Source organism: Poromitra crassiceps, assembly GCF_964638095.1.
Source record: "Poromitra crassiceps genome assembly, chromosome: 1".
NCBI classification, from domain to species: Eukaryota; Metazoa; Chordata; class Actinopteri; order Beryciformes; family Melamphaidae; genus Poromitra; species Poromitra crassiceps.
In genome coordinates, this window is record NC_139623.1 from 99965598 (window position 1) to 99989018 (window position 23421).

General features: G+C 44.8%; 1 protein-coding gene across 2 annotated transcripts in view; it reads right to left on the reverse strand.

Moving 5' to 3' along the window:
* Positions 1 to 23421, reverse strand: part of oxr1a (oxidation resistance 1a) — a 108463-nt gene that overhangs the window by 35606 nt on the left and 49436 nt on the right. For both annotated transcript variants that reach the window (XM_083641743.1, XM_083641742.1), the window contains exons 5-6: positions 3681 to 3833; positions 668 to 852 (exon numbers count right to left, since the gene is read on the reverse strand). In XM_083641743.1, coding sequence (XP_083497869.1) covers positions 668 to 852; positions 3681 to 3833 — 338 coding nt within the window. The remainder of the gene's footprint in view (positions 1 to 667; positions 853 to 3680; positions 3834 to 23421) is intronic.

Sequence of the window (23421 nt, forward strand, 5' to 3'; positions counted from 1 at the left end):
AGACAGTGGGTGAAAAACTGAATTAAACCGAGAGGAACAGCAAGGTGTAACTGTATGAATAAGACTGTGGTTGTGAGAGTCAGAGGTCAGTGTTTAATGTACAAATAAAAAATTGTGTAAATTTTCTCTTTTCTACATACTTGTTGCACTGTCGCTCCACCTCCGAGTGGAACCTTTTTTCTCTGAGAATAGATTGGGGCTTCGACTGAGGCTGCATTCACACAGGATCCGCATTGGCTCCCCCGTGCTCTATTCATTGTTAATGGGGGTAGTGCGTTAGCTACAGCAGTGGGTGCAGCAGGGAACTGCGTGAAAAACATGTAGTGGTCATACAGCAAGAAAGTACAGGGTGATCCTACTTTCCGGGGATGCAACCCAAACGGTAAAATAGCAGATATCTCAAGTAAAAACAGAAACAAAACTAAAAAAAGAGAAACAAAACTAAAGCTACAAAATAGCCTTTTAAAAACGCTTTTCCCTGGTTCGCTTGCACACATGCTTTTTGTGAAGGGGAGAAGGCAGAAAGGGGGGTGAAGTGAGACACTCCCACATCGACGTACTACAGCCGCACTACACGCAGCAGCTGCTGTGGACTGCTGTAACCTGTATGAATGAGCCCTAAAGGCTACCGCCGAGCTTGTATACGTGCGTCTACACGCTCTCTTACTCGGGCATGGTCTCTCTGATCTTGGAGTCGGTGATCTCCTTGCAGATGGCAGCGGACTGGACCTCTTCCAGAGGGCACATGATGCCATACTCCTCACAGCCGTGGGCCTGAACCAGGGGGTCCATCCGGTGAGGGTCGAACATGATGTTGTTTGGCGTCACCAGCAGCACACCGCTCACCGCACCCTGAAAGCAGGTGGGGAGAGAAAAAGAGGGATGGGTGAGAAACCGGTCAAGACTACGGATGTTACAGTAGGTACTTTTAAATAAAAGGAACAAGTGGTGAGCATGTTACCAAGTTAGCACAAAAGATAATCAAAACCAAAGTCAACATCCGTTTGAGACCACAAATGTCCTAAATCAAGTAGAAGTTATTGGCTTGCAGCACTGACTACTTCAGGCTTTGATTTGGTAGCTGAGAGTGAATCAGTAGTGGCTCAATTCCATGGATCTGTGTGTCTGAGAGCAGGACAGCTGCCTGAATGTGCACAGTGTGTCAGTGCAATGGCCTGCACTGACACACTGTGCAGTTGTTTAAGGTCTCCCTCAGGCAGCAGCGCCATATCAGCTCGCTGGACGTGTGCATTTTAATAAAACCCTCCGGGCAGCAGGCTGCCATCTTGCCCACTCAATGGTGAAAGCTGACCAACAACAACAATCTGAGCAGCAAGCACTCCGCGATGTATCAAAGGAAACATTCAAAGTCCACGTATATTTCTTATCTCAAAATACGCTGTTTTTACAAAGAGTTCATAAGAAAGCTATTTAGATATTCACTATTGATGTTGCCGTTTTAATGTGGTTCACAACATGTAAATTGTAAAATGAATTCTTAGAATGGTGAAGTTATCCCAAGTGACTATAGGTTTCTACAAGATCAAATTAAGACTTTTCAATGCGTCAATGCCAAAGCAAATAAAATGCACAATCTAACAATTTCACTCCAAAATAAGGCTGAAGAATAAAAGGTTTCATTAGAAAAGTAATGCACCGAGAAAAAGACACATTTTTAAGACCTCTGAAACCTTATTCTAGTACTGAAGACCTTGAATTGGATTAATTCCATTTACAACCAGAAGACACCATGGTTAATCTGAACTACCGTAGATTAACTACGATAAACTAAGTTAAACTACTAATTACACCAAACTAATTCACATCTGCTCACCTTCAGTAAACACTGTAGACACAGTGTTGACTGACACTGTAGGCACAGTGTTTACTGAAGGTATTGTGTGCTCTCCGCGTTGGTTTATTAAATTAGTAAAAGAAAACTTCAGCCTCAAACATTATTACCCTGTTAGATATCATCAATTTGCAATGTTCAATGCATTCCATGAGTTGTTTTGGATTTAGTGTTATTTTTTTAATCATTTTTAAAACTTTCAGTCCAATTGTACTTGGCCAATTCCTCTTGCTGTCCGGGGCGTTGCTCCGCCCCTTCTGCTGATCTGGAGAGAGCCGTAGACTAGCACATGTTTCTCCCATAGATTTGCAGTCGCCAGCCGCTTCCTTTCAAGTCACATACTATTAATAATGTTTAATGTGATTATGAAAGATTGTCTACTTTCGCCTAAAAAGGAGGTATGGCCCTGGCCAAGCACACTCGATGATGTGGTGCCAGCTTGGCCTATAGGTGGAAAACGCAACAGTAATAGTGATATCGTAGTGAGTATTTGCACTAAAGAAAAATTATGAATGGTGGTGTGAGAACAAAGTCATGCCCAGTTCAAATGACAAACTAGACCGACCGCACCGCGGATATATGCCTCCGCCAAAAAGTGAAGAGTCGACATGCATGTCTGTCCAGACTTTGACGTTTGAGCCCAATGTGAATACATTTCGTCAAGGTGTTACTGAGATATGGTGTTTCCGAGCTTGAAATTGGCGTTTGAGAGGTCACAGTGACATTTGACCACCAAAATGTAATCCATTCATCCTTGAGTCCAAGTGGACGTTTGAGGCAAATTAGATGAAATTCCGTCAAGGCGTTCCTGAGATATCACGTTAACGAGCATGAAACGAGCGGTCATGATGTCACAGTAACCTTGAACTTCGACCACCATAATCGAATCCATTCATCCTTCAGTCCAAGTGGACGTTTGAGACAATTTGGAAGAAATTCCGTCAAGCCGTTCCTGAGATATCGTGTTAACGAACTTGGCATTCGTGAGGTCACAGTGAGCTTGAACTTTGACCACCAAAATCTAATCAGTTCATCATTGAGTCCAAGTCGACGTTTGAGGGAAATTTGATTAAATTCCATCAAGGCGTTCCTCAGATATCGCGTTAACGAACATCGGACGTACCTACCAGTGGTACGTACGGATGGACGGATGTAGTACATCCGTCGGATGTAGCTATAGCCGGACTGGCTATCGCCGGCGGAGGCATAAAAAGTAATCAAAGATGGCATTGTATGACACACACTACTGCCGAGGTGACAGATCCGCAAAAATCCAGCCTCAGCAAATTACTATCTCTTCCTCTTCTACGGCAGATTTCTCTCTGTGTGATTGTTTAACGTTAAGGCAAAAAAAGTCGAGAAAGAAGCGCCTGTTCTTTACCGTTTACAATTACAACTGATATTTTAGATTGTTGAAAATGTTTCTGCTGTGTCCAGCTACACTGAAAATCAACCTATTTCACCAATATCCCTTATTTTCATGTCTTACAATTCCTTATTACCAAACCATCCTTTTGAAGTAGCAAAATGACTGTCGTGGCTTATTATTATACTGATGCAACTGTTTCTTTTCTCGCTCCATCTGTCATGTTTAAGGAGGCGGCGTTTATTTCGCTGCCTGCCGGCAAGTTATGCTCTCGATTACAGCAGTACACTCTGTCCTTGCTGGTGTCCGTCTGTTGCGTGACCGAGGGGGTACAGGGTGCCCTTAAACAAGTGCACCCATACACACATGCACAAATGGAGAGAGACATGCATCTTGCACAACCAGACATACACACACACACACACACTCATACACGTGAATGGGTGTGTGTTTACAGCTCACCTTGCCGTCAGTGATGTACTTGCAGTTGATCTTGAGGAACTTCTCTGTGAGAGCCTCTTCCTCCTCGGAGGTGGACGACACCACTCTGGACTGGCGCAGGGCCGAGAACACCGGGGGGTGGATGCCTTCTGGTCTGGGAGGGCCATCTGAGTCCTACAGGGTGGGGTGGGGAGGTGGCATTGGGGTAATTGGAGGGAGGGAAGTGAAGAACTTTTATATGTGTACTATCACAATCCTTGATGATATGTCTGTTCTAGATGTTGGTTTGGGTCGTCCTTTGTCACCATTGGAAAGACAGGGGAGGAGGGAATAGAGGATAAATCAATGTTTACAGTTGGGACTTGAAAAAAACGGCATCAAACTCGACGGGCAGGCTTTCTTGGTCTTCATTGACGGCAATGTGGAAGTCCTAAATACTGCAGTTCCTCGAATGGCTACTTGAGGCTGGTTGCAAAAACGAGTCAATCCCATTCACCCGTGTTAAAATGCCGGAGTTTACAGCATAAATAAATGTGTTTACAGCCTAGTTAAAAAAGTGGTTTGGTCTGCATAGCTGATTTCACCTTTCTTGAAAACTGTAGAGAGGGTGAATTTTTATATAAATAAACAATAAAAAAAGATCACTGTTTTGGGTATGATTGACAGGTGCTGATCACGAACCAATAGCAGACGGCTCTTGTCGGAAACCCCTGGTCTCATGTCTCGCATGAGCTGCGGGAGAACCAAGATGGCAGCGGCCAAGACGCCAAACTGGAGGCTTCAAATCGGGAGTCCACAAACGAAGGGGTGACGTCACACAGACTCCGCTCATTTCTTTATACAGCCTATGGTCAAACTGGATCAACATTTGGGTTTTCACTTCAAATGCTAATGTTCTACTTTAGCCTGGTGCTGACAGACAGAAATCAATGCCAATTATTGTTTGACAAAACAGTAAATGATGAGGAAAAGGCAAAGCTTGGTTCACTTGGTAAAACATGCTGTAACTAATCTATGTCTCCCTTTGACAAACTAATGCGTGTGGCTCGCTAAGTATATTGTCTCTCACACACCATACAAATATTTTCTGCAGTGGGACAATTGGGCTAAACGAAACCCAATGTGGAGCCTAAATGAATGCATCATCTCTGTCTGAGATTTACAGTGGTAAAAAAAAACATCCATACAGTGTATGAGCTTGAAGCATTAATTATTGCGCTCTTTCACGAACTTGATGCCTGGTTAGCGTTATTTAAATAGAGACCGACATGTCCTTGGCTTGAACAACCTCTTACACGTAAGGGTTAATGCACGACGAGGTGTCCATTATCAGAAATTAATGTACGACGCGGAGGCGTGAACCTGAACGGTTGCTTCCGCAAAGTACATTAATTTCTGATAATGGACACCTCGAAGTGCATTAACCAGCTTATACCATGGTCACTTGCCAAAGCAACAAAACAAGACCATTCATTTATATTGTCATGCATTTTGCAATCAAAATCTAGTTTTCATAAGCTTGGATATGAGTTGAGAACCGGCGAGACAAAATAGTCCCCTCGGCTGCTCAAGATTATCATTGGAGAAAATGGCCGCTTAGTGCCTGCACCTGGCAGAATTTCTAGACCATGGCATATACTAACTAATAATTTGGCCAATTGTATGTAACATACAAAATAAAGCAAACAGCAATGTCTAAGAATGCAACGCCATGTAACTGGCTCGTTAAACTCGCATTCCAGGGAATTACGTTAACATCTGCAGGTGTTAAGAGGTAAGTGGCGCGTGCCGCGCTCGGAGGAGACTGAAAACCATCTGAAGCTTTCTATGTTGGAGTCCAGGTATGTTTTGTACAAGGATGTCTCTCAGTGTGTTGCTGTTAACTGTTTATTTCGTTGTTTTCTTTTTATTGATCTCATCTTTTTCCTCTTAGACTTGATTTGTATCAGTGATACAGGCAGCGCACGCTCTTGCAAAGCGCCTGGCTGGCTTGCTGCAAAGTTGTAAACAGTGCTGGTTTGACAGTTGACAGCTGAGAGCAGTTTCTGTCAGCGGACGTCAGATATCCGAAAAGGACAGATTTCTAAATAGCCGTTATTTTGATAAACTGAGCACACAGAGCACACACTATCTAAATAGTTACTTTGACCAACTAATTTATTTTCTAAACTTATAAAAGTGCCATATTAACCCTTAATGGTGGTATAGAGCTCAAACCGCTCTGTTGTGATCCTAGCGCATTGATATGAACGATGAACAGACCATTTGCCTGGAACTACTTAGCTAGGTGTACATTATCACCTAATAATGGACACCCTGATCACTATCACATATTTTGGAAATGCCCAGTAATCCAAGATTACTGGCTAAAAATAATCTCAGAGATCAAATTAATACTGGGTTTTGAAATAGATGATGGTTTTGGCACCATATACCTGGGGATTCGATTGCTATATATCAATCGAATTTAATCCCCAAGATGAATACCTCCTCAATATACTTATTTTAGCCAGCAAAAAAATAATAACAAGAAAATGGCTAAACCAGGACCCACCAACAAAAAAAGAGTGGATAGCAATTGTACAGGAAATATATGAGATGGAAAAGCTGACCTATCTAAGATTGAGTAAGGATACATTTGATAGGTTCTGGTCCAAATGGTTGGCGCATATGAATACTGGAAGAGCTTCTACTCCCATTTAGCTTCGGATATGCTCGTTTGGCCCATATGTGTACAGTATGTCTCGCTCCCTTCTTTCTCTATTTTTCGTTCTCTACTTCTTTCTCTCTCTGAAGATGATTGGAACAAGTAACCGAACAACATAACTTAACACAAAGCTAACTATTGAAAAACTAAGAATTGATCTGTAAGACCCATGATGATGATGACCTGAATGTTTATTTGTCTTTTATTTTTTGGATTTGTCGGTTCTAAAACAAAAACCTGAGTGTGTATGATTCTGTGTGAGCGCAGCGCGTATGTATACACTTGACGTACAGTATATGGAGTGATAGCTAATTTGAAGGCCACTGGAATCTAAACTAAGCTCATCCACTGGGACAAACCAGCCGGAAATAGGACTAGGCTGTCAAGAGATGCGTGCGGATGCGTATATATTATTTAATATAGCTCAGTTATATGTACTGTATGTGTATTCTGTTTTCCTTCCTGATTATATTAAGGCGAGAAAAACAAATGGCTTCTTTTATAAAGATAAATCTAACTGCATTCAAAACAGGCAGGGATTTTAAACAATGTTTTAATAAACCACCTTACAGACATTTGATAAAATCATGGTTGAGAAAAACAAAACAAAACAGATGACCTTTTCCGTCATTACACTATCTGCCACAGATAGTGTTGCACAGCCGAGCAGGAATTTAAATGATGTCTCAACTATCTTATTGCCTTTGTATGTTGACACATACAGTATAAAGCCATTATGTTACTGCTTCTTCATCTAGGCCATTGTAAGTCTGCAAGCTGCCACAGATGGTGTGTCTGCTGGGCTGTAAACATGATGCGTGGTGGGCTGGGAGCTTCTACCAGTAGCCTGTTGCCATGCAATGTCTGAGCATTGGGGGGTGACTGAGTGACTTCATGTAAGTCTGTCTGAATAACTGCCCATAGGGATGACTGTCTGACTGAAACACTTTCAGTAGGACGGGTTGTCTCTATGGAACTGTCTGGCTGAAGGGCTGACTGACTGTCTGCCTGTCTGACAGAACAACTTTCTGCAGGCTCGACCGTGACAGCAACGTCCAGCTGAAGAAGACAGCCTGGACGGAGAGATGGGAATGTGTGGGAAGAGGTGAGGAGAAGTGGAGAGTGGAGTGCAGAGCTAGACAAAGAGACATACACTGACCGGGAGATAAAGAGAGCTAAAGGCAATTGAGAGAGAGAGGAGGGAAGACGAAGGACAAAAGAGAAATGAGGAGAGAGAGAAGAGAGAGAGCAGACAGTGTGGGAGTATCAGCGAGGGAGGTTTCAACCAGGCATCAAGAGCCGCTGGAGAAGCAGCGAAGAGCTACAGTGGAGCCAGAACTGTCTGCCGGCCTTCCGACACTCGCCCCCACACCCCCGTCTCATAGCCGACAAACAGCCTGCGGCTACTGACCCACACCTCCCTGTCTCATAGCTGACAAACAGCATGCGGCTAGTCGGCTACTGACCCACACCTCCCTGTCTCATAGCTGACAAACAGCCTGCGGCTACTGACCCACACCTCCCTGTCTCATAGCTGACAAACAGCCTGCGGATACTGACCCACACCTCCCTGTCTCATAGCTGACAAACAGCCTGCGGCTACTGACCCACACCTCCCTGTCTCATAGGCGACAAACATCCTGCGGATACTGACCCACACCTCCCTGTCTCATAGCTGACAAACAGCCTGCGGCTACTGACCCACACCTCCCTGTCTCATAGCTGACAAACAGCCTGCGGCTACTGACCCACACCTCCTTGTCTCATAGCTGACAAACTGCCTGCGGCTACTGACCCACACCTCCCTGTCTCATAGCCGACAAACTGCCTGCAGCTACTGACCCACACCTCCCTGTCTCATAGCCGACAAACTGCCTGCGGCTACCTGACCCACACCTCCCTGTCTCATAGCTGACAAACAGCATGTGGCTAGTCGGCTACTGACTGACAAACTGCCTGCGGCTACTGACCCACACCTCCCTGTCTCATAGCCGACAAACTGCCTGCGGCTACTGACCCACACCTCCCTGTCTCATAGCGACAAACTGCCTGCGGCTAGTCGGCTACTGACCCACACCTCCCTGTCTCATAGCTGACAAACAGCCTGTGGCTACTGACCTCCCTGTCTCATAGCTGACAAACTGCCTGCGGCTACTGACCCACACCTCACTGTCTCATAGCCGACAAACAGCCAGCGGCTACTGACCCACACCTCCCTGTCTCATAGCCGACAAACTGCCTGCGGCTACTGACCCACACCTCCCTGTCTCATATCCGAAAAGAAACAGCCTGCGGCTACAGACCCACACCTCCCTGTCTCATAGCTGACAAACTGCCTGCGGCTACTGACCCACACCTCCCTGTCTCATAGCTGACAAACTGCCTGCGGCTACTGACCCACACCTCCCTGTCTCATAGCTGACAAACAGCCTGCGGCTACTGACCCACACCTCCCTGTCTCATAGCTGACAAACAGCCTGCGGCTACTGACCCACACCTCCCTGTCTCATAGCCGACAAACTGCCTGCGGCTACTGACCCACACCTCCCTCTCTCATATCCGAAAAGAAACAGCCTGCGGCTACAGACCCACACCTCCCTGTCTCATAGCTGACAAACTGCCTGCGGCTACTGACCCACACCTCCCTGTCTCATAGCTGACAAACAGCCTGCGGCTACAGACCCACACCTCCCTGTCTCATAGCTGACAAACTGCCTGCGGCTACTGACCCACACCTCCCTGTCTCATAGCTGACAAACAGCCTGCGGCTACTGACCCACACCTCCCTGTCTCATAGCTGACAAACAGCCTGCGGCTACTGACCCACACCTCCCCGTCTCATAGCCGACAAACTGCCTGCGGCTACTGACCCACACCTCCCTGTCTCATAGCCGACAAACTGCCTGCGGCTACTGCCCCACACCTCCCTGTCTCATAGCCGACAAACTGCCTGCGGCTACTGACCCACACGACACAGCCAGCCTAGACACTGGCAGCTGGGGAGGCTGAGGGGGCCGGGCAATCTGTTATACCCAAAACAAGCCTCTCAACACAACGAGAGGAGAACAGGAGTTTTCAAAAGTTAAAATGTAGCTATATGGGAGCAAGCTGGAAAGGAGTCGGCCTCTGCTTTGAACAGACCCATGAAAGGCAACAAGAGCAAAAGCCGGAATCTTAAAGAGTAGTTTGGCTCTACTGTAAAAGGATTAGAGATCTGAGGAGCAGCTGTTGTAGAAGCTGAGCTAAACTGAACAGACTTCACCTACACAGCCGTACTTCATCTCTCACTTCCCCTGTGCTGCTCAGCCACTTCCTCATTTCTGCTGCACTATGGACCAATCTGTCTCATTTTCTAAAGGAGATGAGAGGGGGTTCAGCAGAAATGTTTTTCAGGGCTGGGTCACTTTGTAGCACATGCAGTGTCTCTTGACAATGTTTTTGATTTCCCCTTCCATAGGGGAGAATTCAGTGGCAAAAAACGAGGCGTGGTGCGGAGCTGCGCTTAGATTTGATGAAGAGGTGGGCTCTGTCGGTGCACACCGCTCTCTGATAGGCTGATGTGATGTCTCTCTCCGCATAGCCTCTGTCACGGAAGCGTGGAGCCGGATTAAGGGTATGTGTCCCGGTCGCTGCACTAGCGCCTCCTCTGGTCGGTCGGGGTGCCTGTTCGAGGTGGAAGGGAACTGGTGGAGCTCCCCACTGTCAGGTGAAAAGAAGCGGCTGGCAACTGTGCATGTGTCGGAGGAAGCATGGTGCCAGTCTAAGGCTCTCCCCAGATCGGCAGAGGGTGGAGCAGCGACCGGGGGGGGCAGGGGGGAAAATTGGCCAAGTACAATTGGGAAGAAAAAGGGGGGGAATCAGGAAATAATAATAAAAAAATACTGGCTGCTGGTCCATATACTACAGGTATGTAATGTAAGCAGTGGCCATTACAGGCAGTCTCTTTTTGAGTCCTATGCGGAAGTTGCCATACTCTCAAATGGCCAGTGGGGGGCGCAGCTTGTGTAACATCATCCCTGAACGTCCATTCAACTCTATGTGAAACGAGCCAACTTCTCTCTCGGTCTCTGTCTTAAATAAACACTTTACAAATGAGTTTATGGTCTGAAAAAACAATTTCAAGTATTTTTCATGCTCTCAAGGCTCCAGTTTTTTTAATTATAGCCCCATTTCGAGGAAAATAGGCGATATACTTCGGATATTGGGAAACAGTAATACCTCCGCCCGTTAGAGGCAGCAATGTGCCGCAAAGGCATCTAGTCTGCGGAAAGTACACGAATAAGAAAACCTAGCAAAACAAGGCTAGTATGGCTAGCAGATAGCAAGTCATACTTTAGCAAATTATCAGAAAATAGCGCTACTTTATGATATTTTAATAATGTTAGTAGACACACGTAACTGTATAGATGGCATACATGTAACGTGATGCTCATAACATGGCGGACCATTTAACGTTATCTAACGGTATGTAAAGTAGCCTAACGTTAAATGGTCTGTCCATGTTATACAGTAAGCGTCATAAGGTTATATGTTAACGGGACATAACATCACAAGTTTTTGCAGACTTGAATGCTGTTGGTCGTTTGTTCAATTTGCTTTTCTGTATGGTATTGGACATTTAAAAATGATACATACTTGTCTTGAGGCATCCGCCAAGCTCAGCAATTTGTTATCCTTATTTTAAAACATACTTTATCAGATCGATATAACTCAACATAGCCTAAGGTCTTGCACGAATATGTCTACTGGTAAATTAGGCATATATAGATAATCTACCAAGCAACACTTGATACAAATATAGGTAACCATTTCACAGCAGTACAGCCTACCATGGTGGAAAATTAACCATTCTTTAAGTTTGAATGATATCAAAATATATGTTGCATGGTGTAGCCTTTGTTTATGTCGAATTGTTACAGATAACCATATTTCAATAAATATAAATCATTTGTTGATTTGAAGCAGTCGGTTGGTTCTCCATCTTCATTCTTCTTCCTGGTCATTTGGTCGAAGCTGGTTCACTCGACATCAAATATCTTTATATCACATCTTATTAACAACCTGCCTGCTCTGACCAGACAACTATAATGGGCTCGTTCTATGAGATTTGGGGTACATTCGGGTACATGATTTACTTAGCACATAGCCTACACAACAAGGTTCTTTGTTGGCAATGTTTATTGACAAAAACACACTGGCAGATACATACCAAATGGCTCAAAGTAAATCTATCAAAAGTCTCAAATCTGTCAGCATTTAGCTTATGTTATTGCAATATCTTAGGTTGAACAACTGATGATCAGCAATATTCTCACAGTAATATGCACATGGGAATCAAAACGTAGCATTCATTTTCACAAATAATTTGACCAAGGGACAATGTGCCTCTGTTCTGTTGTGCTGTTCCTGCTCCACCATGGTACTCCGACGGCCATCCCTTGAAGAAACAAACGACACCGTGTTATATTTAATTACTATAACATAACGCCACCAAATTTCAGTTAAAGTAGGCTATAACGGTGCTCACACGTTAGCACACGATGCTAATCGAGCTAGCGTTAGCTTACAAACATGAGCATCACTCAAACAGTCCAACGAGTCCAACATAGCAGAGCACCAAGTGCGCGACCAAATCCACCTCAGTTATCAATTTTAGAGTTTGCCCAGAGATAAGTATAATAGCAGTTTACCTTGTGGAGGCTTAGCAGCAGCTAGCAGGCTGGAGACTCACACCAGGCACAATGCACCAGGATCACACCACACCATGGTCTCTTGGCCAGGCCCCGGACAAGACGGTGGTCGGCTGGCTGGACTCCTACTCGCCCATACCTTCGGACTAAAAGTTATTATATTTGTTGTCCTGGACCATTTCACCACTGCAACCAGCCAGCCAGCGAGCAAGCTAGCAAACAGAAGCGAACAACAAGATGGCAGTCGTTCAAGCCTGTGAGACAAATTCGGAAACTCCCCCGGCAGCCGCTAGGGGCAGCCGCCCCCTCCTCCTTCTTCTTCTTCTACTAGTGTTTTAACAGCCCTCTCTCCCCGTACTTCCGTGTAAAGTTAATCCATTCAACCAATCAACGATGAGCAGGAAGCGGGAGATTCAAGCCTCATTTTCTGCTATCAAAACCCAATGGGTGACGTCACGCTGGCTTCATCCATTCTATGTACTATCAATGAATGTAAGAGACAACTTATATATACCGGTATGTCCAAAATCACAGAACTTATCACATACCGTAACTGAGAACATGACACACACACACACACACACACACACACACACACACACACACACACGCACACACGCTGGACCCATGCACAGCAGCACGCACCTGGGCTGAAACAAGCAGCTGGGTGTCAAAACATGTCCTCCCTCACACATGCATAATAAACACCCTCTCATATTCCCTGTCATCAAACCTGGCACATCTGAGAAAAGGGTGTTATGTGGAGGTAACAAAATACCACCCATCACACGTATCCCTACACCAGGGGTATTCAATTACAAATTCAATTGGGCGAGATTTTAAAACCAGGAAATGTAGATGGCCCAGATATTTTCAGCAGAATATTAAAAAAATATATATATATTTTTTAAACCTTTTGTTAATGACACTTTTTTGCATGTTTTTTAGCGGGGGGTTCCTATCTGGAGGAAACCCCAGGGGAGCCCGGGGAGAACATGCAAACTCCACACAGAAAGGCCCTTTTAACGAGCCAGGCAGTAGGAACTGACGAAATGGGGATGGGGACGCACCCTCAGCGCCCACAGCGTCCCAGGTGGTAATCGAACCCAGGATCTTCTTGCTGTGAGGCGACAGCGCTACTACCACTGTGCCACTGTGTCCCTATTGACACATTTTAAACAAATGCAAATGAATGTAGTCACAAGCACGAATTCGCAATAGTTGCGAACACATATGCAAATGTACTAAATAGGGATGTCAACGGTTAACCGTTAATCGATTAACCGTCGCTAACGTCGTTGTTCGGTTATTGCTGTCGGTCTATCAGTTAATATAAATAAAAAAACATTTTTTTTTTTTTTTTTTGTCTATTTACTCAATGAGCTCATGCCCAAACAAGGCGTGTCTATTTAGATGCTGAAATGTTAATGCTTTTTGTGTTAGAAATTCTAACACAAAAAGAATTTGTGTTGAAATGTTGATGCTTTTTGTTAATGCTTGTTAATGCTTTTTGTGTTAGAAATTCTAACACAAAAAGCATTAACATTTCAGCATCTAAATAGACACGCCTTGTTTGGGCATGAGCTCATTGAGTAAATAGACATTTTTTTTTTTTTTTTTTTTTTTTATATTAAAAAATTATGAATTAACCGATAGGTTAATCGATTATTAGCGTCGGTTAATCGAAAGTGAAATTAACCGAAAATTGACATCCCTAGTACTAAATGCAGGATGGCAGGGGCAGCCCACCCTACTCTGCCACCCTGCATTTAGAAATGTGCCCCCTCCCCCAACCCCCGCATCGCCCCCTTTTAGCCAATTGGCATGAACACAAAGACCCCTTTTAGCCAGTTGGCATGAACACAAAGACACACACCTTCACACACACACACACACTTGACCTCCATGCCAAATTTCAGCCTTCTGCCATGGAGTTTCTGAAGGCTGGTGAAACGTGATTTTCTGCCATGGCGGAAATAAATTCATGACTAGTGAAAACGAGTCCAAATCGTTCCAAGTCTTCCAATGTCTCTACTGCAGAAACGGACCATGGATTGACTGATGCTAACTGCAGAAGAAAATCATTTTTGACCGCTTCCAAGAACCTGGTAGGAGAGTGTGAGAGTATGTAACTATACTGTAATGTATATTCAAAAAGGAATTTTCCAAAAACAGGGGGGGTGGCGTCTTATAATCAGGGTCACCTTATATTTGGGCCAATACAGTATTTAGGCTACACAATAACATTGCTATTAAATAATGTTCTATAAAATAATATTACAACTAAAATATTAAAATGCCTATTAATATTAATTCAAGCTCGCTGGGCCTCAAAGGTTGCTTCTGGGCTGGATATGGCCTACGGGCTGCCAATTGAATAGGCTGGACCTACACTGTCCACATGAGAAACAGCGTGCGCAGCCAAAAGACGATAGGTCATACTTTTCCTCTGGTCATTTGACAAAGTGCTGACTTGAACACAACAACAACATACTGTAGTAATGTGACTGGTACATTAGGTTATAGGGAAATCACACAGAGCAACAAGAGAAAAATTCTTGTTTCACCCCCTGGGTTTAACGCATACTCAATTTCCACAAATGGATTTTTCTTTGTTTCGTTTGACTCTATAGACTCAGAGCATACATGACATGCATGCATGCATAGAGTGGATGGATAGCTTTGGATCCCACATGCTTTACAAATCAACTCAATCTTAAGCTATGGAAGCTGGCATCCCCTGCACATAACTCAGTGAATATTGCATCTCCCCAGACTGCTGCTTTCTTTGCACTAGTAAAATCCTTTAATATATGACGAGTGTTTGTACTGCACCTGGTGCACCAGCCTCCAGAGCATCCAATACTTTCTTGGGTGGTGCAGGAATGTGTTATGGGATGATACAGTACTAAAGTCAGCTCTCCTGTCCTCATATTTGGCCCCATATTAACCTTCAACGTGATATCCAGACTTTTAATTTCCACAAAAAAAATGCTGAAGGCTTTAGAATTACAGTGCTTCTAAACCACATGAGTTAGGTTTCAATATTTGGGCTCACCAAATAGAGGGCAAACCTTGAAATGAGTTCTGTTGTGGAAAGTGAAACTAAAGAGAAGAAGAAGAGGTGCAGGGAGGGGGGCGTTACAGGAAGCCCCTGTAAAGGGAGTCAGTGAGAAGGGCTACGACTGACACTGGGGACAGGGGTTGGGGACGATGGTATATATATTGGCTACAGTAGATGACAATTGCACTGGGGCTATAGATCAATATTTTCTAAGACCTATATTTCTCTCTCCACCAGCACTCAAAGCTAAGACGTGAAGGAAATGTAGACAGAGGCCCTGCTGTGGCTGTATAGAATATGGTTTCTGTCCAGGCCATACTGAGGCAGTAAAGGGGAGAGGGCAATATATCAAGGAGGTGAAATGTCAACTGAAGGCATAATGGAGCAGTCGACAAACAGCAGAAATATAGGATTCATAATACATATATTCATTCATAATATTTATATTTCCCTCTAGATAGATAGTAATAAAGAATTCACAGAGGGAATGTAGAGGTGCAACCTGGCTTTGACCTTGACAGTGACAGAGTGTGTGCAATCAAAAATCAATCCACAGCTCCACCTTGTGGGCATGGGCATGTTCTGCAGGAGGCAGCAGACCATCTTTGGTATTCATCAAGGGTCTGAAGCCAGATGTACTGTTTTGTCTTTCATATGGCAATAAGGAAACGGTCAAGACTAGAGGATCTAATCAGCAACACAATGACCAGGCCCACTCTGTGACCAGCCACTATACTGTAATAAAGAGCCAAATGTAGCTATGTGGCTCCAGATATACAGGTCATCTAAACTGGTCCTACTTCCTCCATCGCTTATTTTAGATCACGCCCCAGCAGAAGGAAAGGAGGAGGGAGAGAGCGAGGGAGGGAGGGAGGGAAGGATGGAGAGAGGAAGGAAGGAGGTGTTGCTGTTGCCAAAAGAGGAAGAGACAGCGAAGGTCACAGTAGTGGGCAGAGGGAGCTTGGCTGTGCCACAGTCGTGTGTGTCTGTGTGTGTGTGTGTGTGTGTGTGTGTGTGTGTGTGTGTGTGTGTGTGTGTGTGTGTGTGTGTGTGTGTGTGTGTGTGTGTGTGTGTGTGTGTGTGTGCCAGAGTACGAGCACAGGGAGGGTCTGGACAGGACAAAGAGGACAGGTCTACGCAGACAGATGACCAGGGTGCAAGTATGCCAGCAAGCCGGTAGCTACCAAATAATCTAACGACAGTCAGAAAGTCAGCCAGCTACCTGCACACACACACACACAGCCAGCCATGCCTGCAAGATATGCTGCCAACACAAGCAGGGCAGCAGGCAGAGCATGAAGACACTTCAGAGCTGCCTTATTTGGCCTTCCGTTTGAAACAGTCATGAAAATGGATGGCGTGTAGATGCAGCTGAAGAACTTGTATCGTACACACTGAACTGTGGGTAACAGTGTAAATCAACAGTGTGTAAAAGCAAAAATAACGGAGATGCTCTATAGTCCCCAGTGAATAGCCACAGAGAATATCTGGTATTTAGTCTTCTTTGACACTGACGTGCCGTTCTGTTTCTGCGGTGAAAAACCTCCAATGTGTAAAATGGCCTTGATGACTTTTCAGGCTATTTCAACTTGTAATAGGCTATTTAAACATCTACCGCAAGATTGGACTCTTTCTCTGTACAAAGCTAAAAGAGAAAGATCTGAAAGTAGTTTCTCTTCAGGGCACTCATCTCCATTAGGCTTATACCAGCTATTGGCTGGTGCATTGCTATTACAGAACTACAGACCTCCCAGAACCATCTATTCTGATGATATCCTCACTGAGACATGAGCGCCCTGCACCAAAATAGGCCTGTAATTAAAATAAGCAGAGTGGGTTATGAAGGTCCTTCCTGTGGTTTAGAATCAAATGGCACCTGGACGCTGCTCGCTTCTTGAACACCCTCCCCAATCAGAGAGAGACAGAGAGAGAGATGGTATTTCATGCCAAAAAGGACCTTGAATGGAATTGAATTGAGAGAGAGCGAGGGAGAGAGAGAGAGAGAGAGAGAGACTGGCACACAGGAGTATGCAAGCAGGCACTGACAAGCATCACACACACACACACACACACACACACACACACACACACACACACACACACACACACACACACACACACACACACACAAGCAGAGGTGACACATTGGGTTCACATTGGGCTGTCTGGTAGAGTGAGCTCCTCCTTCCTCTGCCTGCTGCCTGTCTGGTAGAGTGAGCTCCTCCTTCCTCTGCCTGCTGTCTGGTAGAGTGAGCTCCTCCTTCCTCTACCTGCTGTCTGGTAGAGTGAGCTCCTCCTTCCTCTGCCTGCTGTCTGTCTGGTAGAGTGAGCTCCTCCTTCCTCTGCCTGCTGTCTGGTAGAGTGAGCTCCTCCTTCCTCTACCTGCTGCCTGTCTGGTAGAGTGAGCTCCTCCTTCCTCTGCCTGCTGTCTGGTAGAGTGAGCTCCTCCTTCCTCTGCCTGCTGCCTGTCTGGTAGAGTGAGCTCCTCCTTCCTCTGCCTGCTGTCTGGTAGAGTGAGCTCCTCCTTCCTCTACCTGCTGTCTGGTAGAGTGAGCTCCTCCTTCCTCTGCCTGCTGTCTGTCTGGTAGAGTGAGCTCCTCCTTCCTCTGCCTGCTGTCTGGTAGAGTGAGCTCCTCCTTCCTCTACCTGCTGTCTGGTAGAGTGAGCTCCTCCTTCCTCTGCCTGCTGCCTGTCTGGTAGAGTGAGCTCCTCCTTCCTCTGCCTGCTGTCTGTCTGGTAGAGTGAGCTCCTCCTTCCTCTGCCTGCTGTCTGTCTGGTAGAGTGAGCTCCTCCTTCCTCTGCCTGCTGCCTGTCTGGTAGAGCGAGCTCCTCCGTTCATTAGTTGCGCTAAACATCAGACACGGCATCACTTTTAAAAGCTTAATTCCTCTGCAGTCACAGCCCCTCTCTCTGATCCTCCTCCGTCGAGAGCCACAGAATATGCTCTGTTCTCGCAGGCATGACCTCAATAGATAAGTAGTAAATGAACAGGGGCCTTTCTCTTGGCAACCGTGGAGAAATTAACAGCCAGAGATGCGAGCAGAAGAAGAAGGGTGGGGGCCGGGGGGGATATAAACTCGCTACTTTGGCAAGTGGCGCGCAGCGACAGTGATGGTGACAGCGCCACCCATATTCTTACAACGTGACAAAACAAGACATCTGTTGCCATGGAGACCGGCGAGGAAAGGTTTTTTTTTGGGGGGGGGGGGCAAACAGTCATATTTCTTAAGGGACCACGGCTTCCTGCGGCGTTTAATGATCAGCTCATTCAGACAATGTACCTGAGGGAGGTGGCTCATGCTGCTGGTCTGAGACCTGCTGTCAGAGCGGAGAGATAGCCTGACATCGCCAGACCAATACGCAAATTCGAATGAGTCTGGAATCTCTCAGTTCAATTTCTATTTCCATGGGGGCGTAACCAATGGGCGAAGTAAAAAAATTCTCTACCAATCAGAACGACAAAACGTATGACGCAGCGCAGAGCATGTATACAGACTAACATTACTGATCAACTGGTTTGCCAACCGTTATTGCATGAGATCAGCTGTTACAGCGAGACACTCATCATATTGGCAAAATAAACCCTCAGGGTGATTCAGGACCCCAATGTGAAGCAACTGTTACATTTAGCGGACTTCTTTCTGTTGATTGATGTGACTGGATGTGGTCCTCCAGAGAGATCAGAACAGCGTTCATAGTAACGGTCTGCTAGCAGCGGTTTGCTATCCAGAAATAAAAAGGAAGGTTCCTCGTAGAGGATGGGTCAAATTCAGAGGATGAATTTCCCCATGGGGATACAGTAAATAAAGGATAACTTAACTTAAATGCTGTGATTGACCAATCAGTTGAGTATTATACAAAGCCGTGTAATAAAGGGGCTGTGATTGGCTTGGCGGTTTTCATGGTAGGTGGAAATCTGTTTGAATGGGAGGGTGGTAAGAGGCATCTGCCAGAGCAAATGAAACACGAGCTGGCAGATTGGTCACGTTCCCACAGGCTCGAGGAGAGACACACTGGACCAAACAACAGACCTGCACCTCCAGGCTCGAGGAGAGACACACTGGACCAAACAACAGACCTGCACCTCCAGGCTCGAGGAGAGACACACTGGACCAAACAACAGACCTGCACCTCCAGGCTCGAGGAGAGACACACTGGACCAAACAACAGACCTGCACCTCCAGGCTCGAGGAGAGACACACTGGACCAAACAACAGACCTGCACCTCCAGGCTCGAGGAGAGACACACTGGACCAAACAACAGACCTGCACCTCTACTGTATCTCTCATCACGTTCCCAGGCTCGAGGAGAGACACACTGGACCAAACAACAGACCTGCACCTCCAGGCTCGAGGAGAGACACACTGGACCAAACAACAGACCTGCACCTCTACTGTATCTCTCATCCTCCAAGAGTGAAGCTGTCAGGGACAAGTTGAATATCCATGAAATGGCAGCCATCATGGTGCCCCCTTTATACCTGGCATTAAAAGAAAAATCTGCCCTCCCTAGATACGGCCCTTTTCCCCTAGCCCCTCCCCCTTTCCTGACCACGCCACCTCCCACCACCCACATCCCCTAGCCACTCCCCCTAGCCACCCTTCGAATCCCGACTCTCTAGTCTACGACCTCCCTATCCTATACCTAGCTATGGCCCTTTTCCTTGACGTGAATCAGATCTGTGCAAAAACTTTATGGGCTCTTCCTTGGCACATGCAACACCCTTCCACCAAGTTTCATCAAAATCGGCCCAGTAGTTTTTCCGTAATCCTGCTAACAGACAGTCGGCACGGAAAACATGACCTCCTTGGCGGAGGTAATAATATCACGATTGAGCAGAATAGAGCCCTGGAGTGCAGATGAAAGTATTAGGCTTCTGAATTTACTGTAAATGCCTGTGGTTTTTCAAGCAACTTAGCTGTTGTCTAGTTTTGCAAGATTTGTGAAGAGTTTTTACTGCACAATGTGCACATCATTTATACACCACCAGTAATGCTCCTTCATACATTATGACCTATACGTGTCTGTCCTTCATACATTATGACCTATACGTGTCTGTCCTTCATACATTATGACCTATACGTGTCTGTCCTTCATACATTATGACCTATACGTGTCTGTCCTTCATACATTATGACCTATACGTGTCTGTCCTTCATACATTATGACCTATACGTGTCTGTCCTTCATACATTATGACCTATACGTGTCTGTCCTTCATACATTATGACCTATACGTGTCTGTCCTTCATACATTATGACCTATACGTGTCTGTCCTTCATACATTATGACCTATACGTGTCTGTCCTTCATACATTATGACCTATACGTGTCTGTCCTTCATACATTATGACCTATACGTGTCTGTCCTTCATACATTATGACCTATACGTGTCTGTCCTTCATACATTATGACCTATACGTGTCTGTCCTTCATACATTATGACCTATACGTGTCTGTCCTTCATACATTATGACCTATACGTGTCTGTCCTTCATACATTATGACCTATACGTGTCTGTCCTTCATACATTATGACCTATACGTGTCTGTCCTTCATACATTATGACCTATACGTGTCTGTCCTTCATACATTATGGCCTATACGTGCCTGTCCTTCATACATTATGGCCTATACGTGTCTGTCCTTCATACATTATGGCCTATACGTGCCTGTCCTTCATACATTATGACCTATACGTGTCTGTCCTTCATACATTATGACCTATACGTGTCTGTCCTTCATACATTATGACCTATACGTGTCTGTCCTTCATACATTATGACCTATACGTGTCTGTCCTTCATACATTATGACCTATACGTGTCTGTCCTTCATACATTATGACCTATACGTGTCTGTCCTTCATACATTATGACCTATACGTGCCTGTCCTTCATACATTATGACCTATACGTGCCTGTCCTTCATACATTATGACCTATACGTGTCTGTCCTTCATACATTATGACCTATACGTGTCTGTCCTTCATACATTATGACCTATACGTGTCTGTCCTTCATACATTATGACCTATACGTGTCTGTCCTTCATACATTATGACCTATACGTGTCTGTCCTTCATACATTATGACCTATACGTGTCTGTCCTTCATACATTATGACCTATACGTGTCTGTCCTTCATACATTATGACCTATACGTGTCTGTCCTTCATACATTATGACCTATACGTGTCTGTCCTTCATACATTATGACCTATACGTGTCTGTCCTTCATACATTATGACCTATACGTGCCTGTCCTTCATACATTATGACCTATACGTGCCTGTCCTTCATACATTATGACCTATACGTGTCTGTCCTTCATACATTATGACCTATACGTGTCTGTCCTTCATACATTATGACCTATACGTGTCTGTCCTTCATACATTATGACCTATACGTGTCTGTCCTTCATACATTATGACCTATACGTGTCTGTCCTTCATACATTATGACCTATACGTGTCTGTCCTTCATACATTATGACCTATACGTGTCTGTCCTTCATACATTATGACCTATACGTGTCTGTCCTTCATACATTATGACCTATACGTGTCTGTCCTTCATACATTATGACCTATACGTGTCTGTCCTTCATACATTATGACCTATACGTGTCTGTCCTTCATACATTATGACCTATACGTGTCTGTCCTTCATACATTATGACCTATACGTGTCTGTCCTTCATACATTATGACCTATAGGTGTCTGTCCTTCATACATTATGACCTATACGTGTCTGTCCTTCATACATTATGACCTATACGTGTCTGTCCTTCATACATTATGACCTATACGTGTCTGTCCTTCATACATTATGACCTATACGTGTCTGTCCTTCATACATTATGACCTATACGTGTCTGTCCTTCATACATTATGACCTATACGTGTCTGTCCTTCATACATTATGACCTATACGTGTCTGTCCTTCATACATTATGACCTATACGTGTCTGTCCTTCATACATTATGACCTATACGTGTCTGTCCTTCATACATTATGACCTATAGGTGTCTGTCCTTCATACATTATGACCTATACGTGTCTGTCCTTCATACATTATGGCCTATACTTGTCTGTCCTTCATACATTATGACCTATACTTGTCTGTCCTTCATACATTATGACCTATACGTGTCTGTCCTTCATACATTATGACCTATACGTGTCTGTCCTTCATACATTATGACCTATACGTGCCTGTCCTTCATACATTATGACCTATACGTGCCTGTCCTTCATACATTATGACCTATACGTGTCTGTCCTTCATACATTATGACCTATACGTGTCTGTCCTTCATACATTATGACCTATACGTGTCTGTCCTTCATACATTATGCCCTATACGTGTCTGTCCTTCATACATTATGCCCTATACGTGCCTGTCCTTCATACATTATGACCTATACGTGCCTGTCCTTCATACATTATGACCTATAGGTGTCTGTCCTTCATACATTATGACCTATAGGTGTCTGTCCTTCATACATTATGACCTATAGGTGCCTGTCCTTCATACATTATGACCTATAGGTGTCTGTCCTTCATACATTATGACCTATACGTGTCTGTCCTTCATACATTATGACCTATAGGTGCCTGTCCTTCATACATTATGACCTATAGGTGTCTGTCCTTCATACATTATGACCTATACGTGCCTGTCCTTCATACATTATGACCTATAGGTGTCTGTCCTTCATACATTATGACCTATACGTGTCTGTCCTTCATACATTATGACCTATACGTGTCTGTCCTTCATACATTATGACCTATAGGTGTCTGTCCTTCATACATTATGACCTATACGTGCCTGTCCTTCATACATTATGACCTATAGGTGTCTGTCCTTCATACATTATGACCTATACGTGTCTGTCCTTCATACATTATGACCTATACGTGCCTGTCCTTCATACATTATGACCTATAGGTGTCTGTCACAGTTTGTGATATGAGAGGTACAGAGACTTTGTACTGTATGTGTGTACATTTGTGTTTATGTGTATACCGGTATGTGTGTACAGTATGTGCTACTGTGTATGGTAATTAAGGTCCTTACACACCGAGCACGTTTTTTTCGTGCGATTAATTCGCACGTCAATAATATTTTCCGAACCTATATCAGTCAATGCAACCGTGCATACCAACGGCGAAGTTTCGCCCAGCGTTATTGCGGTGTTTATTTTTTCGAACCACGGTCGATTTTTCTGAAATTCGCTTCCGACGTGTACACATCTCTGGCTGTGATTGACAGGTGGGTCAAAA